Below are 18,488 nucleotides of genomic sequence, written 5' to 3' on the forward strand. Positions count from 1 at the left end.
TGAAAACTATGAATAACTGAGGCCTGGTTTCACTAGAATCAGTATGTAGAACACGGTACCGTCTTTTTCACCGTTTGTATGTAACATCAACAACTTTATTCAGTGTTTTTTTTTTTTTTTTTTTTTTTTGTTATTGTAGATGGCATTTTGACATAAATTGTTTTTACATGAAGACAGGGAATACACAAATTAATTCATACAGTAAATTCAGCCAATAATTATTACTTTAACTGTTTAAATCATAGAGGTTTAAATGCATACCTGTCAACCCTCCCGTTTTTCCCGGGATTCTTCCGTATTTTACCCTGATAATCCCGCTATCATCTCATTTAAATATTTTCCAGTATTTCTCCCATATTTTTAACCTTTCTAAAAAAAGAAAAGAAAGAAGAATCCCACTGGGCGCAAACCAGTCAAGCGGAAATCCCGCCCTGATGCTAATTTCATTGGTTAAGGTAGGGATCAGTGTTTGGTGTAGGCAATCAGTACTGTGAATCACATGACCAATAAAATCTTTAGAATCGGCTGCAGGGCGTGATTTCTGCTGAAGTAGTAATTTCCCTTATTTTCAAATCCCAAGGTTGACAGGTATGTTAAATGTAATGTTATGGCAGTTATTAACTTAAAGGATAGCGAGAACATTTTAATTCTGTCAACATTCACTCACCTCATATCGTTCCAAACCTATATGACTTTCTGTCTTGAGGTTTAGAATGGGTAAATACTGACATAATTTAAAAAAAAAATTGGGGGTGAACTGTCCCTTTAAGTTATATTTAAAATTATCGTGTCAACACACAATGACAACATCTGATGAGCACGATATGCAGGTTTCTAACTAATTTAATTTGGTGACATGCAATAATCAATAGATGACATCCATTGCAGGTTTACAGTAAAATCACCGTAGTTGGCTAACAGAGAAACACTCCTTTGGAAATTAAATATTAAAACCCTGTTTACCATATTGCTAATGATCTTTAGAGTAAAAAATAGTATTAGAGTTTAAAATATGGAAGAGAACAAAAATAAAGCTAAATAATTCATCAGCATGTATTCTGTATTTCTATTTTCTCCATAACTCCATAATGAATCTCTTACTGTATGTTATCTGAGATTATTTCAGTTTACATGGAATATTTGTCCTAAGAAAGTTGATGGTAATTTACTAAATTTCTTACTGTATATTTGCTTCTTTTATGCAATCAAGGTGCAGTCTTCAACATATGTAACAAAGACATCTGCGACAAAAATGCTAATATCCTCAGAGTCCTGGATCAATTTTATCAGCTGACTAATGCAATGGCATTTTGAAGCTGAATGCATCAGAACAATGATAACGAAGCCCTAGTATAGAAGAAATATGCACATATTGTGTTCCACTTTTGTTAAATTTGTTTGTCTTTGGTAAGTATCCCTTAATCTGCCAGCTTTATTTGCCTCTCAGATCACATTTAGATTTAGAACACTTTAGTTGCCCCATTATACATCAGTTCACATGGCAAGGCATTTTCTGGTTGCATCTAAGTGCTTTCTGGGACCATTAGAGAAAACCATTTTCTTAGGTTTGATAAGTAAAGCAAAATGTTATTTATAGTAGAATGGTATATTCCTCAGTTTATTGGGGATTTCAATAATTCCAGTCTCTTTAAAAGATTTTTTTTTTTTGTTTTTTTTTTTGTTAGGTTTCATCAATCCTATTCACTGACAAGCCTGTCAGATCTGATGAAGAATGATAGCGTACTCATTCTGCCTAAACAAAACATGACTGGTTTACCTTTGGTTTCATTACTTTTCACTTCAGGTTCAATGTGCTAATCGTTCATACCACATTCTGTACAGTACATTACATCATTCATCAAGCTGATTAAAGCATGTGAAGCATATATGAAAAGGCATTCATTTCAAGTCTAGATTTTGTTAGAAAAACACATTTAAACAGACCATGAGAGGTGTGCTGTGAGAGACAAGGTTGTTATTCTGGCTTCTGCGTGCCGTAAACTGCATTATGACAAGGACAACAGAAGGCAGGCAGTGAGGCATCCAGTGCATTCTCCACTTCCAGCAACCGGGCCATTGATTTGAAGGGGACGTCACCTCTCTCTCACAACGGCGTGAAAGCATCAGATAAAAGACGTGGGCATTAAATTAAACTGCTGAAAAACGGGAAGAACTGCTGAGGGAAGTCCAACGCCATGAGGATCAGCTACCAACAGACTGCAAGGATTTTAAGTACCGTTGGACGCGTTGTCAGAGGCTCAGGAGATCAAAACGGGGGAATCTCTGGTCATTCATTCGAAACCTAACCCTGAACCCTAGGTGATCCCAACTTTATTCTAGCTTTGTTGATGAGATCCAGCACACCACAACAACATTCATTCACGCTAAAGCTGAAGACCTTTGTAAGCATATTTCTGAGCTTATAGTGCAATAAAGAGTCTTTCATTTAAAACATTTCTGTCTTCATAGGCTACTCACACAATTGGGGTTCAAAGCATTTTTTTTTCTTGCGGAAAACAAAAAAGAGCTATTTATGTAGTGTTTTTAGCAATTTTAAATCAAAGTCCAATTTCATTATATCTTCATTTCATTATACCATCATTCTGCTAATTGTTTTTGTCTTTATTTTTTTTTCTGCTATTTGTTTTTTTTTGTAAATATATTTTTTTTGTTTATTTAGTTTTCAATACTACAGCGATCATGTTTCTATTGTACAGTATAAACAAATATCCAGTTAAACAATCTAACTGGTTGCCATTCAGTTAAAACTGTGACCTCCATCAAAATAAGTGTAAACTATTTATTATATTCAATAATATTCAGCTTTAATTGTGCAAGCATTATGTTTTGAGTATTAACAAGCTTCTTTCTGATTAAAAAAAGCAATAGCATTGTACGGTGTATTTTCATAGGTCATCTGAGAGCAATTTTGTTTTTAAATACTGTCAGCTAGTAGTCTCATGTATTTAAAAAAGAAATGTCTAACATTTTATAAACCCAGCTTGCTTTAGCATTATCTGTTAATTATCATCCAACTTCCACAAAACATATGTAATATTTTTGAAAAACTTGTATGCCCACTGTAATCAACTTATCTTTGCCAACTGTGCACTTTCTTCTTTAACCTTTAACAGTTTAGGGGCTGTCTGAAGGCAGATAACATGCAAAAGGCTTCCATATTAAATACATAAAGTTAAAATGACATTGGATGTCAATTGAGTAAAAAATAAATAAATAAATAAATAAATAATAATTCTCAAGACCATAGACTTTGGGAGACACCTTTCCATGTAAAAGGCAGCTTCAATGTAATGTATATATAATCATTGCACATGGCCCAAAACTATCATGCTAAGTATATTATAATATAAAAAAAGAAATTCAATAGCCTCAATTAGTGCATCAGTGTCTATTCAATTTGATTTAAAAAAATAACAGTAAAGATGCATTCATGTTGTGTGTGTGTATACATTGTTGTTTATCTGTGACTGTGACCATGCTGCTGTATAGATGTGTGTGTGTGTGTGTGTGTGTGACCAGTTTCAATTATATGTTTACTTGCTGTACAAACACTAAATGAGAAACTATAGACTGAACACAGACTACTATTTGTTAAAAAGTGATGTCACATTAGACTTTAAGCAGGTTGTTTTAAACGTTTTGGTACTGTGAATGCTGGAATATAAAACAAATAACCAAAAAATATATATGTATAAAAATACATCATGTATACCACTTAATTCTTTTATACACAGAAAGATCAAATTAAAATGAGTTGTGTTTCAGGGGTTTGTAAAGTTGACGGCAGTAGTATACGAGAGCGAAGTTACAGTAGGTGGGTGTGAATTGTTGATGTCTAAATTGCACAATAGCAAATTGCCCAGTGTCCTATCACAGGTCCATTGTGGGTTCCTGTCATTTGCTCATATCTCAGTCGGAACTTCTTTGGCTGGTCTCTTTTTCAGGGAGGCAGAGATGGAGTAGAACCTGGGAAAAACAAGACAGCTGCATTCAATAGTCTTCAGTCAATCAGTTGTTTTTTGTTGCATTCAGCCTAATTAAGTCATGCCTGGGTTTTGTGTCAACAATCTTTCCAATAAACGTCTAAAAAACAAAAAGAGACAAAAATTCAGACAAAACTCTGACGAAGAATGATAACACACATGTACATGTATCACATTCTTTCTGCACACTAACAACTCTATAAAGACAAATGTTTTTGCATTCAGAAAACAGACAATTTTCATGAATTGTAAAACCACATTTGTTGAACTACTACTAAACTATAATAAAAGATAAGCAATGCGTAGCTTGAAAATTATTATTTCATAAGAATACAAGGCAACTTTTGAACAGATTTTTGAGTATGCTAACCAGCTAAACCTTGACCCCTTGAACAGAGCAAAACGCATGCGTCTCGATTGTTTTTAACTATCTTAAAAATAGTGTTTTAACACAACGCTAATGGACCAAGAGAGACAGCAAGATCCGGCATAGCAGCAAAAACATCCACCCACAGTGGGACATGCATTAGCAAACTGCATTTGATCCATAATATGATGATATTGCGCAGAGGACATTTTTTTCTTAGTCTTTATAGACAATGTACCCAAGTATATCATAAACTGAACACACTTACGTTGTGTAATATATATATATACACACACATACATATATTAATGTGTGTGTGTGTGTGTGTGTGTGTGTGTGTGTGTGTGTGTGTGTGTGTGTGTGTGTGTGTGTGTGTGTGTGTGTGTGTGTGTGTGTGTGTGTGTGTGTGTGTGTGTGTGTGTGTGAGAGAGAGAGAGAGAGAGAGAGAGAGAGAGAGAGAGAGAGATCAGAAGCCAGTTAATCCCTTATTCCTCTAGAATTTGAAGGGTGCACATACCTTGAAGTCTTGTAACGTTGTTTCCTTTTACTCCAAGCTTGGAAGCAGTTCTTCTTACAGTCAATGACTTGATATATGATTGGATTGTACATAGCAGAGGACTTGGCCAGCAAAGTTGGCACAACAGAGACTGGGATAGGCACTGAATCAGGATCTCCAAAAGCAGACACAACTGATACCACAGCATAAGGGATCCAAGCTATTAAAAACCCTGCGCAGATCAACATCGCCACCTGGAGAATGCAAACAGAACCACATGAAATATGACATGGCATTTTCACATAGCATTTCTGATTAATAAAACACACAAACCTTAGTCAACTTCATCTCCAGGTTGTGCTTGTTCTTATTCTGTGTGTCGAAATGAGAGACTTCTTTGGCTGAGGCTTTCACCTTAAAGATGATCATGACATAGGAGAAGACGATGACGCCAGTGGGGAGGATGAGGCAGAAGAAGAGCATGCACATAACAAAGCTCTGGCCAGACACAGAGGCCTGGGCCAGCCACCAGTCCAGTGTGCAGGACGTCCCAAATGGCTCAGGTGCGTAGTTTCCCCAGCCCACCACTGGCATGGTGGCCCAGAAGGCAGCGTAGAACCACGTGGAAACCAAACAGAGAAAGGCATGATGCCGTTTGAACCATGTACCTGATGGCCAAGTAAATTCATGTTAGTCACACACACAGACAGACAGACAAGATAGATAAACATAACTAGAGATGGGGAATTAACACATTTAGATGGCAGACAGACAGAGAGACATAGATGATAGATACTGTAGATAGATAGATAGATAGATAGATAGATAGATAGATAGATAGATAGATAGATAGATAGATAGATAGATAGATAGATAGATAGATAGATAGATAGATAGATAGATAGATAGATAGATAGATAGATAGATAGATAGATAGATAGACTTAATTACCATATCTTAAATGACAGATTTTCAAGTATCGGTCTAAGCTGACAATCGTCATGGTAATGAGACTTCCGCATCCGAAGAAAAAGCCGGCCCAGCCGTAGAAGCGGCATCCCTGCCATCCGAACAGCCAGCGGTGTGAAAAACTCGACACTACGAAGAATGGCTTTCCGGTGACTGACCAAAAACATAAAAACAACCTTATGTCAAACAAGACTTGAGACAAAAGAACTGCTCTCAGATAGCATTCCCAGGAACGTTCTCAGAACTTTGGCTAACATTCTGCCAAGATTCTCTGGAATTTAAGAACAAACGTTCTTCCAGTAACAATAATAGAATGGTTGATCAAAGTTATCTTGTTTTAAATAACTTTATCAAAACATTAGCGCAAAAACGTTTTGAACGTTTTGAGAACATTCAGAATTGAATGGGAACGTTGGCAAAACATCCTTATAACATAATGAATAAGCCTTTATAGCCTTTATGTATAATGCATTATTAAGGTAGGCTATGCATAATGTATGGCATAATGCATTATATCTTTTCTTTAAGTTCATTAAGTAATTATAACCAAAGTTAAAATGCATTATAATATCCACAGATTCCTTGTTACATCTGAAATTGTTTGTTAGTTGTGGATTAATGCATTATACATTCAAAATTTTTATTATAATGTAATATTACAGTTATTAATGAGACCAAACAATGCATTATAAGGCATAATTCATGGATTAAAAATACTTTTATAATGCATTATCTTTAAAGGCTTTAAGTAAAGTGTTACAGAATTTCTCTCTTCTGCTGAACACAAAAGAAGATGTTTTGAAGAATATGGGTAACCAAACAGTTGAAGGTAGCCATTTCAGAGATGCAGATTAAGACTCACGGCAGACCTATATGTGTTCTTCATATGAACAAACGCAGAGGAAGAGAATCCAGAAAGCACACTGACCCCGAGTCTGCGTAAATGTGACGCACTAAAGCAGTCTGCCATGTGCATGACTCCCAGAAAACAAAAGCTTTATTGTGCTCAAATCCAGCGACGCCATCCTGGCTAATAGGCGACATGACGAGAATGGCATTTTGGATGGAGCCAAAATGCTATAGATACCAATGCTGAACTTTTGACTGACAAGGGTGATTCTCAAGCATTTAAAATGATAAATAATATTTGATCAATTCTCTTGTCCCTGTTGTTCGTTGTTAAATTACTTTCTCCTATGCCGAATAATATGCAGAGACAACTATAAGTAAACCATTTGTAGACTCAAACAAACTGAGTAAAAATTTAACATTTGTTTGAGTGTCCCAAAACCGCATCACTGCCATGATTTTGGGGCAGGACCCTCCACTAAGCAATATTAGGCAGAGAGAAACAGTTATTTTTGTTTATCTCTGGCTCAAAAATTACACACTCCACCTTTAATTAACTAGAATGAACTTTGTGAGCTACACAGGCAGTCATTTGTTCTGTAAATCTTAGAAAGTGAGCTCTTTGTACAAGTAAAAATATAAATACAGGCCTGTAAGCAGCAGTTAATTCTTTAAAGGGATAGCTCACCCTAAAAGTAAAATTTTGTTGACAGCACCCATTGACTTCCATAGTAGGAAAAAAAATACTATGGGAGTCAATGCCGTCAGCTGTCTGGTTACCAACATTCTTTAAAATATCTTCTTTTGTGTTTAACAGAAGAAAGAAACTCCTGCAGGTTTGGAACAACATGGGGGTGAGTAAATGATGATGCAATTTTCATTTTGGGGGTGAACTATCCCTTTAAGATTCTAATTAGTATCAGGGGCCTCAACCATCACTGCTGCTCTGAAGCAGCCACACTAAACATCCACTAGGTGGGGCTAGAGTACAAATATGGATATAAATTCGTTGAAGGAGAGGAAATCTTTGTTGGAAATCGGGCGTCGCAGGACATTTTTTATTGGGTCAGGAGCCCCAGTGAAATACCACTATGTTCAGGTAAAATATATATATATAGTGTAACAAAAGATGCAAACCCCAATTGAGACGGAAGATTGCGTTCATGTTGTGCATTGAACACTAAAGTTCAGTTAAGATGAAGAAGACTAAAGATGAAGGAAAAGAGAGTCTTTCTAGGTCATCATGGCAGGAATTTGATCTTTTGTTCTCTTTTGTAACCTCAGGGCCTTAAAATCCTCTGTATGATTTAAACAAGTGCATTTCAACAACAGCACATAAATAAGCCAGAAAGACAGTGTCATAAGAGGCAGTGCTGAATAAACTTGGCTGATTTACTGCCACATTGTCGACTCCAAATATAATGCTAAACTATACACTGAACGCTGTATATTTTAAACACACAACCAAAAGAAATCTTGTATACAACAGAGATCCTTTCAGATAGGCTATATAATACATAATCTGACAGATGAAGATAGCATCAGGTATCAAGACGTAATATCAAGTCATTTAAACTTACCTGATATGCCAAAGTCGAATATAGCTAGATTCAGCGTCATGAACTCTGGCGGCTTTAACTTGGTCTTGCGTTTGGCGGTCTGGTATATGACATAACCATTTCCAGTGGCTGACAAGATACCTGTAAAAACATAAGACAAAAAATAATACTGTGTGTTTGACCAGATGCTGTTTTTAAAAGTGCCTTAAGAAAGTCTCGGACCTTAATGAAGGCTTCCTTATACTTTCCATTATATTGAGTCCTTTGCCACCCAGGTGTTGGGGTTGTGTATTTGTTGAAATACAAAGACAGCACATTAAGACTCCTGTTATAACATTTCTGTTATTTGTAGAGAACTAATAAGAGTCAAAGCTTACTGGATATCCCATTTCTCAGTGAAAGGATGAAAAAAGGTCACGATAATGAAAGAGCAGTGTGACAATTCATCTTTCCTGGTTACAGCCACATACATTCAAATGACACAATGATTTCACTCGTGTTATTCGTTTTTCCTTTCATGACCTAGATTATTTGCTGCAAATATGTTCCTTCTCTATTTAAGCCAGAAAAGGCTCTGAAAGTGTCATAAAATGTTGTAAAATAAAATATAATAATGAATTACTCTTTAATTAAAATTAATTAAATCTTACAGTATGTTCGATTCATAATGTCCATGAACACATTTTGAACATAAGATTTCCAAAGTGGAGATCATGTGCTCCACATCATTTCAAATCCTGGCCTGTTGCGTCAGCTGACTGATGCACCATTTCAGAGAAGACACTTTATTTCATGTGACTATTCAATGAACTCTTTCACTCTCCTCATATGATCATGAATCAATGTGAACGGATCACGCACATTAATATTACTAACAGATACATTGTTTTAGTTCTTAAAGAGACAGTCCATCCATAAATGAAAACACTGTTGTTGTTACATACCAAATGTGAACTAAAAACTGAACTGAAATACTGTAACTGATATTTGTTGATTGTATGTGTTTGAGACTAAATGTTTATGAAACACCTTCAGACTGTTCCCTTAACATGAGTGGAGGAGAACAGACTTGAAAATTGCAGTGAGGAAGAACTATTGATTCAGTCTTTTGATTGAAACACACATCTTTCAGGTCAAATGAGACACAATGTCCCCATGAAAGAAGAAACATCCTTTTGAGCATCTCCTTGATAACATAGTTACTGATGGACACCTGTGGAATAAATAATGTTGTGCTGAAGCAAAAAATGTTTTCCTAATTATATTTTTCAAAAGCGCATTATATAAAGACACATCAACTTGGCAAAACATCTGATTTTTTTCTAAAAAAATGCAATACTATGCAGAAAGGACATAGCTAGCATTCTCTTGGAGAGGTCATGTCGGTATTATAAACAATTAAATAATGGACAAAATGTTAAACATTTTCATCCTGGTTTGGAGAAATGTTTAATATGAGTCCAAAAGAATATGCAGCCTTGTACATTTTACATTACAGTTTCATTAATTATTTTGAATTTCATTATTTTTTTATTACACTGTTTATATTTTCATGAAAAGCGTTTAATAAACATTTTTTTTTCTGCTGCGATGGTGGTCAAAATGTTCAAAATATTTTTCTGGTAAGGTAACCAATACTTATACATGTGCCTACAGAGAAACTGACCTGAAAAATGTACAGTGGAGCCACAGTATCCCCAACATGTCATATATTAGTTCTATTAAAATGCACTAGATGACACCGCTCAACACAAACTCGTCTATATGACGGAGGATGTCATCTCAATGACAACAGTGGAGACCATGTCTTCCTCAGTGACAACAGCATGGCAATATGGTATCTGTCAGGCTTTGCACATTAAGGGGAAAGCAGGTTTTTACGCAAGTCACTTTTTGGTTCTTGCTTAGAACCAAAGGAATTAAATACAAGATGGCAAATGCTACATTTATAACCAGGGCTGTTGCTAGAGAAGTTACAGCTTTCGGGGGTCCCCCCTGAGATTTCAACCACAATATCAACCTGCACCGGTGACCCGTATACCCTAGCTACGGCCCTGTTCATAACACGTATTACGTTCACACTGCGAGTCCAAATCCAATTATATGTCTATCCAATTGGAATCTGATCTAAATTAGAGACAGTCCACATTATGTATCGCAACTGTTCAGATCTGATTTGTGTGTCCCATGCCACTCTTTCGTTTCCCAGAATATCTGCATTGGTTTTTATGGCAAAGATGTTGCATTGGGAGGTATGCGCCAAAAAACAACAACAACAACAACCTCAACATGAAGGGTTTGCAATACAGATGTTGTCTACTTGCCGTGTTGGACTACTTCTGAGGCGGCGGCAGAAACATAGGAGGCTGGTATGCTGGGGCAGTCGTGGCATGTTAGAAAGTCAAACTGGTAACCTGGAAATGACTGAGGTGCCATTGAGCACGGCACCTAACCCCCAATCGCTCCCCGCGCGCCACAGCAAAGATGGCTGCCCACTGCTCCGGGTGTGTGCGTTTACGGTTTGCAGTGTGTGTGTGTGTTCACTACTCACTGCTCCTAATGTGTGTACACTAACTTGGATGGGTTAAATGCAGAGGACTGATTCCGAGTATGGGTTACAATACTTGGCCTTCACGTCACTTTTATTACATGCTTTAGTCTCCAACAGTTTTAAAGCATATCTCTGTTATGTCTGTCTACTCGTCCGGCACTTTGCAACAACGCAACCTTGTTTCTGCAACGACTTTCAGCATGTTTCCTATAACGACGTCGGATGTTTGCATTCTATGTGGCATGAGAAAGCCACAAACCACGGGAAATCCGAACAGAGCAGTCAGACTGAAACGGATTTCCAGAAATCCCATTTAAATAGGATTTCAAACCACATATGAATGTAGCTCGAAACGGATTTGTAAAGATCGCATTTCACATGATTTTTGCCGTTCACAGTCTTGCTAAATATGATCGGTTTATCCACTCTGATTATTCATAACATCAGAGCACATTAACACACCACAAACAAAACAAATAAGCTGATATGGTAATATATGGAGTTTTAAATAAAAGAGAGGCGTTCATTCTTCAGATACACTTGAGTTGCTGGACAATAAGGGCAATAATGAATATTTGAGAGTTAAAGGTGCAAAAACATACAAGATTCTCATTAAAATATGCAATAATGAGAATTATTATTATTATTATTGTCTAGGTTTCTCTGCGAATGGTCAAGTGAAATCCAACAATTCATAAAGAAAACAAAGCAGAATCTTTTTTTCTGGTGCACACATATTTACAAAAACAGTCTCCTTAAATCAATATTCAATTATGTTAGTCTTTGTGCATCATTCATAATCAACAATCAGGGTTTGGACCCATTGCTTTAAAGATTATTAAATCAGTGTGTCTAGTCTAGGCCTACTCCCAAGACTGTTCATTAGCAATGTGTAGGCCTTACCAACCTACACAAAGTTAAAATTGGTTCAAAAGTCTGTGATTTATAATGTTTTTAAATGTCTCTTATGCTCACCAAGGCTGCATTTACTTGATTAAAAATACAAAAAACAGTAATACTGTTAAATATTAGGACAATTTAAAATAACTGTTTTCTATTTGAATATATTTTAAAATATAATTTATTCCTGTGATGCAAAGCTGTATTTTCAGCATCATTACTCTAGTCTTCAGTGTCACATGATCCTTCAAAAATCATTCTAATATGCTAATTTGATACTCAAAAAACATTCATTATTATTATCAATGTTGAAAACAGTTATGAAAAAAAAAATCTGGATTCTTTGATGAATAGAAAGAACTATTGCATTTATTTGAAACAGAATCTTTTGTAACATTATGGGCCCTATCTTGCACCCAGTGCAATTGACTTTGTACACCGACGCATGTATCATTCCTATTTTGCACCCGACGCACATCGGACTTTTCCCTCCACAGACGCACGTCGGTAAAATAGCAAATACATTTGCGCTCCCGGGGGCGGTTCAGTGCAAAGAGGAGGCGTGTTCCGGCGCAAACATTCCCTGATGCTATTTTGCAGGATTTGAAAACAATTCCGCTGCTGACCAGGAAAAATCTAGTTTAAAGTCAGTGGCGCGTTGCGCATGTTATTCATATGCAATTTTAAGGGCGCATGCTTGGCCATAATCAATGTAGCGTGTGCACAACGCACATTCACTTTGATTCTCTCATCTACACAGAAGCAGCAGTTTTCATTTTTGCAAATCATACATTACGATAGATAGATAGATAGATAGATAGATAGATAGATAGATAGATAGATAGATAGATAGATAGACATTTTATTATAAAAGCATACATCTAGCTTACACATTTACCCAAATTATCATACGCATGTTTAATTTGGGTGGGTTTCTCCATCCCCAATGTCACTTCTCTCTCTTTTACGGCCGTGACGAGAGCGTTGCTCTCCTCGGCTGTGAACCGCTCCTGGCGCGCGCCTGGCAAATCCGCCGTTACAATATCAATCCGCCATGGAAAAAGCGCATCTGCTCTTAAAGGGAATGTGAGATGTCGCTCTGATTGGTTTATTTCACGTTACGCCCAAACCACACCTATGAATAATGAAGCTACTTGAGACCAACCCCGTCGGGCGCAAGAGTCATTTATCCCGCCGGTATAATAGCAACAGTGCCCAAGACCCGCCCACAAAGTTACTTGGTTTTGCGCTTGATACTTGCGTTTCAGATCGTTAAAATAGGGCCCTATAAATGTCTTTACTGTAACTTTTTGCTGAATAAAAGTATTGAAATAAATCTTTTGAACGACAATGTATAACGTTCCAAAAGCTTTCTATTTCAGAAAAATGCTGTTGTCTGTTGTTCTATTCATCAAAGAACCCTGAAACTAATTGTACATTACTGTTTTCAACATTGATGATAATAATAATAATAATAAACGTTTCTTGACCAGCAAATCAGCATTTTAAGAATGAATCCTGAAGGATCATGTGACACTGAAGACTGGAGTAATGATGCTGAAAATTCAGCTTTGAAATACAGGAATAAATTACATTTTAAAATATATTAAAATAGAAAAGAGTTACTTTAAATTGTAACAATATTTCACAATATTACAGTTTTTTTGTTTGTTTGTTTTTTAATCAAATAATTACAGCCTTGGTGAGCATAAGAGACTTATTTTAAAAACATAAAAAATCTTACCGATCCCAAACTTTTGAACGGCAGTGTAAGTACAATAACGGCCTCTAAGAATTCTAGACATTCTGCTATAACTTAATTTAAATATTTGAATTCAAATTTATCACTGATCTTATCAATGACAATTCACATGATGCTTGCAAAGAACTCTTCCACATGATCGTCCACATTGTACACTTACCAATGATAAGGATGTAGAACGCCGCCACTATGTCTGCCTCCTTGGACAGCTTGGAGGCGAAGGGATCCCCTCGAAGAAGGTAATGTGGGACGTAGCCCGAGGGGATGGAGGTGTCATTCTCCATTAGGGCCTTACTGAGGAGTGTGATTACTTTCCTGCAGAATAAGAATAAATAAATTAAAGGCTTAAACAGAAAAGTCTTTGAACTCGGTTTAAGATGAGCTGAAGGGCAGTCACATCCAACAGCTTTATGATTCAAAAACCTCCTGCCAATGTTCTGACGCTTCAGACTAAGCTCTACAAACTCTGTCATCTCTTATCGGCTATACTGGATGTCAAGACACTCCCTTCATATCTGTAATCAATACATGCTGAGTCCCTGCACACTGCCATGCAAAATGTTCTTGTGGAAGGAAAAGAATGAAAGACAACAGAGCAGGAAGATTTAAAATAATCAAATGATTCTTCAAAAGCCTGATGCCTTTGAGATAGAGGTGAAATAATGGCATAGAGCTAAGAAATGAGTCAGACCTGCTAGCATGTCATTTTCAGCAGGTCCTCACCAGGAACTTGAGAGATTTTCAAGCGTTAACGACAGGTTGTCTAATGATGTGCAATTTAGTGCCACATCAGACACGTCTCACTACCACAGATATGTTCCACATACATTTACAGAGATATTACTGAGCAATGCTGTAACTGATGCGTGTGTTAATGATTATCATTAACGATTTAGCAAAAGCTTCTCTTTCCTTTTTAGGTCATTTAATTGGACATCGTTCTGGAATAAATGGTGATTTTGTGTTTGTGATATTTGCACCTCCATCTGTCCTACTTACACTAGACATGTGCCGATATACGGTAATACAATATATCACGATAATGCACGGTACTGTTATCGTGGACACTTTAAAATACAGTGAATAGTTATTTATTACGAATTATTCCGATTTTTAGAATGCATTTGAAGAATATTGTTCCATTAAAATGCACAACACCGCTGTATGCTACGTCAAAGAGGCACATGCACTCTGATGCAAACAAACACAACACTCAATGTTAAGTCTATTAGGACTACAAAAATTTTATTTGGAAATGTTTTGATTCTTTATTATTCTTCAGTAACACTTTACAATAAGACTCCATTAGTAAACATTAGTTAATTCATTAGTTAACATAAACTGACAATGACAAATACTTTTAAAGCATTTATTAATCTTAGTTAATGTTAGTTTCTGCATTTAATAATACATTATTAAAATCAAAACCTGAGCTAACATTAACAATGATTTACTAGCGTTATCATGTTCATTGTTAATGTTAGTTAATGCATTATTAGCTGACGTTAACTAATGAGATCTTATTTCTAAAGGGTTATCTATTGTTCTTTATAATTCTTTATAAACACTTTCATCTGTTTGAAACATCTGTTTACTTTATACACTTTTTGTGTATTATTATTGTATTTAAATATTCAGTTATTTTTGTTATAAGTTATTGAACCTGTTATAGTAGCCTATGACGACACTTTTTTTTTGCAACTTATTTTAATATTGTGATAATGTGTATACCATGAAAAAAAACTTCAGCAAATATCGCAACATGAAAATTTGACAGTCACATGCCTAACTTACACATTTTCAATAAGTTGTCACGGTAAATCACTTCAGAATGCTAATTACTATAACAGCAGGGGTTTCATTACAGACATTTATTTGTCAGTTCCAATGATAATTGTAAAAAAAACAAACAAACAAAAAAACTGGCTGAATAAATTCATCAAATCAAAGAACATAAGTAACTGCAGAAATCTGGGTCCTCAAGAAAACCAGAGACCACTGACCTAGGTTGACCCCAATTGCCCAGAAAAAAAGTTTTTATTTTACAGATATTATATGTTTGGCATTTTGAGGTTTTATTATATTTATTTTGGTGCTGTGAAATTGATAAATCGCATCTAACATACAAGTTTTTGTTTACATAATATAAGTGTGTATATATATATATATATATACCGTAGGCCAGAGTTCTGTCACTTCTGTCTAGTGTATTTCTTGGTTCTGTTTTGTCATGTCTTTGTGTGGGCGCGCGGCTTCGAGCGTCCTCGAGCCGTGCGCTCTCTTGTCTGTATGCGGTGTAACATGTGCGGGGAGTGGGGAATGGTGTTTGGATCCCGGCACATCTGTCTAGTTTGGTTTGGGTTCTGTGTCAGGATTCGGACATTCATGCTCCGCGTGTTTGTCCTCTGTTGTGAGCGCAGGGAATGGGCATTCGCTCGCTCTCGTGCGCTCTGTCTTGTCGTGTGAGCGTGCGGTTTCGAGTTCGCTCGGGCCATACGCCCTCCTCTCTGCTTCTGTTGTTGTGTTCTGTGTAGCACGCGGTTCATGTTTTCATCGGCCGCGTGCTTTCATGTCATGTTTAGTCTTGTACTCTGCAGCACACAGCTTGTGTTTTCCACTAGCTGTGTGCTTTCATGTTGTCATGTTTTGTGTGAACACGTGGCTTGGCTTGTCATGTGTTTCCTTGTGCCATGTGCTCTCCTGTCGATTGTCTAACACCTGATTATTGATTAATTTGCCCCACCTGTCCTCCCTCGTCTCCCCGTGTTTGCAGTTCTGTGCTGGTTCGTTGTCATATGTTTACCCTTGTGTGTTCTTCATCAAGTCCAAGTCCAAGTCTGTTTTGAAGGCTTTGGAGGGTATTACTTGCCACTCTGCCAAGTAATATCATTATTTTGATGTGTCTTCACCATTGACCATGAGTCTACCCTGAGTCTTCCCCCTCAGGATAGTTGTGTTTGTATTTTGTTTTATTTTTTGCTTAATAATAGCCTTTATTTCTTCTGCGTTTGGGTCCTCGTCTCATTTCCTCAACCCCAAACCATGACACCTTATGTTCACACACATTCACTACTAAAGTCCCCATAGACTGCTTAAGGGTTGTCCTTGAGATGTTTACTTTTTTAGAATTTTATTTAACATTGTTAAAATCGTAATTTTGGGAATAAACAAATCAAAGACAAATGTCAAAACATTTACATTTTCTTCAGAAGGGGGGTTTGAAGAAGTAGGCTACAACTTGGAACACAATTGCTTTTTGTAGAGAAGACCTTTCCCACAAGGTATTTTAGGAGAAAAGCAGAACCAATTACTAGTTCAAGAGACACACTTCACAATAAATGCTTCCCAGTGCAGTAAAGGCACATTTGATTTTATAGCCATATTTTGTAAGTCTGGTACTTGCTTCCAATATATAGATTGTTTTTCCAGAATGGTGAAGACAAATCAAAATAATGATATTACTTGGCAGAGTGGCAAAAAACCTACCAAATCCTTCAAAACAAACCTTTATACAGCTGAAGACATTGAATCAGTCATCTAAAACTGAGAATGAGCTCAAAAGGACACCGTAAAGAATTGAGTTTCCTATCAACACACTGTTAGTCACTTTAACGCTTCTAGTGGATTTATGGATAACAAACATGGCTTAACTTAATGAGCATTCACTGTACTCTCTGGTGACACACAGCTTTTGAATTCATCTCCCGCGAGATCAGAGATGATGCTGCATCCTGCCACTTCATACACTCGAGTTGTGAAAATGTGTGAGGTTACTAAACCATCAGTCTCCTCCCCCAGATAGGTTATCTAAATAATGCAATTTCTAAAAATAGACTTAAGTTCTAAGAGTTGATCACGACGTATGCAACAATCATTTCAATTCTGTAGTCAGTTTTTGAGATCCATTCATTAAAAAAAGAAAGAAAAAAAAGAGTCAAATGTGAAATGCCCTAACACGAGAAGTGTGACTTGCTATAAGAAGAATAACCATTCCTTTGTTGCAGTAATCAGAGTGGGTTGCTATAGCTGTGCACATCTGTCTGATGCAATGGCTAGTCCGGCAGCACGTCAAACATTTATGCTTTTATCAAAGTTGAAATAGAGAACATTTCAAGAACATTGAGACATTGTTAACAGATGTTGTTCATTTGATGGCAATGTCTTGCCCCTAAATATATTTCAAACTAATTGTAATGCAACTAGCCTACCTATTGTATTGAGCATCTCAAAACAGAATGTCTGGGGATCCATCTATTACCAAACCAAAGCTGTCAGTCATCCAATCAGGTTTGTATAATTCTCCTTTATTAATAAACATGCACTATTTACAACTATTACTATTACAACGAAGAACCCAATATTAAACATGACATTGTACAGGAGACTGTATAGCTAATTTGAAAAATAAAAACAAAATAAAAAAATAATTTTAATAATGGTATTATTTTAACAACAATGCTAAGGATTCATTTGTAACTTTTACAATTGTTTAGGGATTTTTTTTCACAACATTATTCAGTCCTCACCTACACACGATTGTAAGCAAATAAATAAACTACAACAGACGCAACATGTGCAGGCGTAATAACAAACCGATGGAAAGCGCTCATAATGATGTATACTGAAAAACAAATGCTTACCTTGCTGTGATTCTTCAACCATCCCGAGGGATTTGAGCACTTTTCTCCCGTCTTGAAATGATCTTAAAATTGAGTTGGCAACTTCTCCATAATCCACGTTTGTAAACCACAGACTGCACCGGTGTTGTTTCAGTCTGTTATTAAACGCTTCAGTTGAGGTGCTGTCGTCTCTCTCTCTCTCTCTCTCTCTCTCTCTGGTTATTCAGATGGAGAGTGACTGGTCAAAGTAACTGTCGCCTCAGAAATCCATAACGCACTGACTGTTCTATTCGGTAAAGCTCCGCCCCTTTATGTGATAGATCTGTCAATCAAGCAATCATGTGGTAATAACACACGTAGATAAATCATGCTAAAGTGTCCATAATCATAATATTAATGTCATTAATGTAAT

The 18,488-nt window shown here is 36.5% G+C and overlaps 1 protein-coding gene across 1 annotated transcript; it reads right to left on the minus strand.

Annotated features, from left to right (window-relative positions):
* Window positions 1–1,877: 1,877 nt before the first annotated feature.
* Window positions 1,878–18,285, minus strand: opn5 (opsin 5). The gene is made up of 7 exons (XM_082148273.1): window positions 18,098–18,285; window positions 13,618–13,772; window positions 8,266–8,385; window positions 5,819–5,989; window positions 5,201–5,535; window positions 4,889–5,121; window positions 1,878–3,987 (listed from the first exon to the last, which is right to left on the minus strand). Exons 2-7 carry the CDS (start codon window positions 13,739–13,741, stop codon window positions 3,924–3,926), a joined length of 1,047 nt encoding a protein of 348 aa, XP_082004399.1. The 5' UTR covers window positions 13,742–13,772; window positions 18,098–18,285; the 3' UTR covers window positions 1,878–3,923.
* Between the last annotated feature and the right edge of the window lie 203 nt (window positions 18,286–18,488).

This window comes from Leuciscus leuciscus, assembly GCF_965113295.1.
Source record: "Leuciscus leuciscus genome assembly, chromosome: 19".
In the NCBI taxonomy this organism is placed as follows: Eukaryota; Metazoa; Chordata; class Actinopteri; order Cypriniformes; family Leuciscidae; genus Leuciscus; species Leuciscus leuciscus.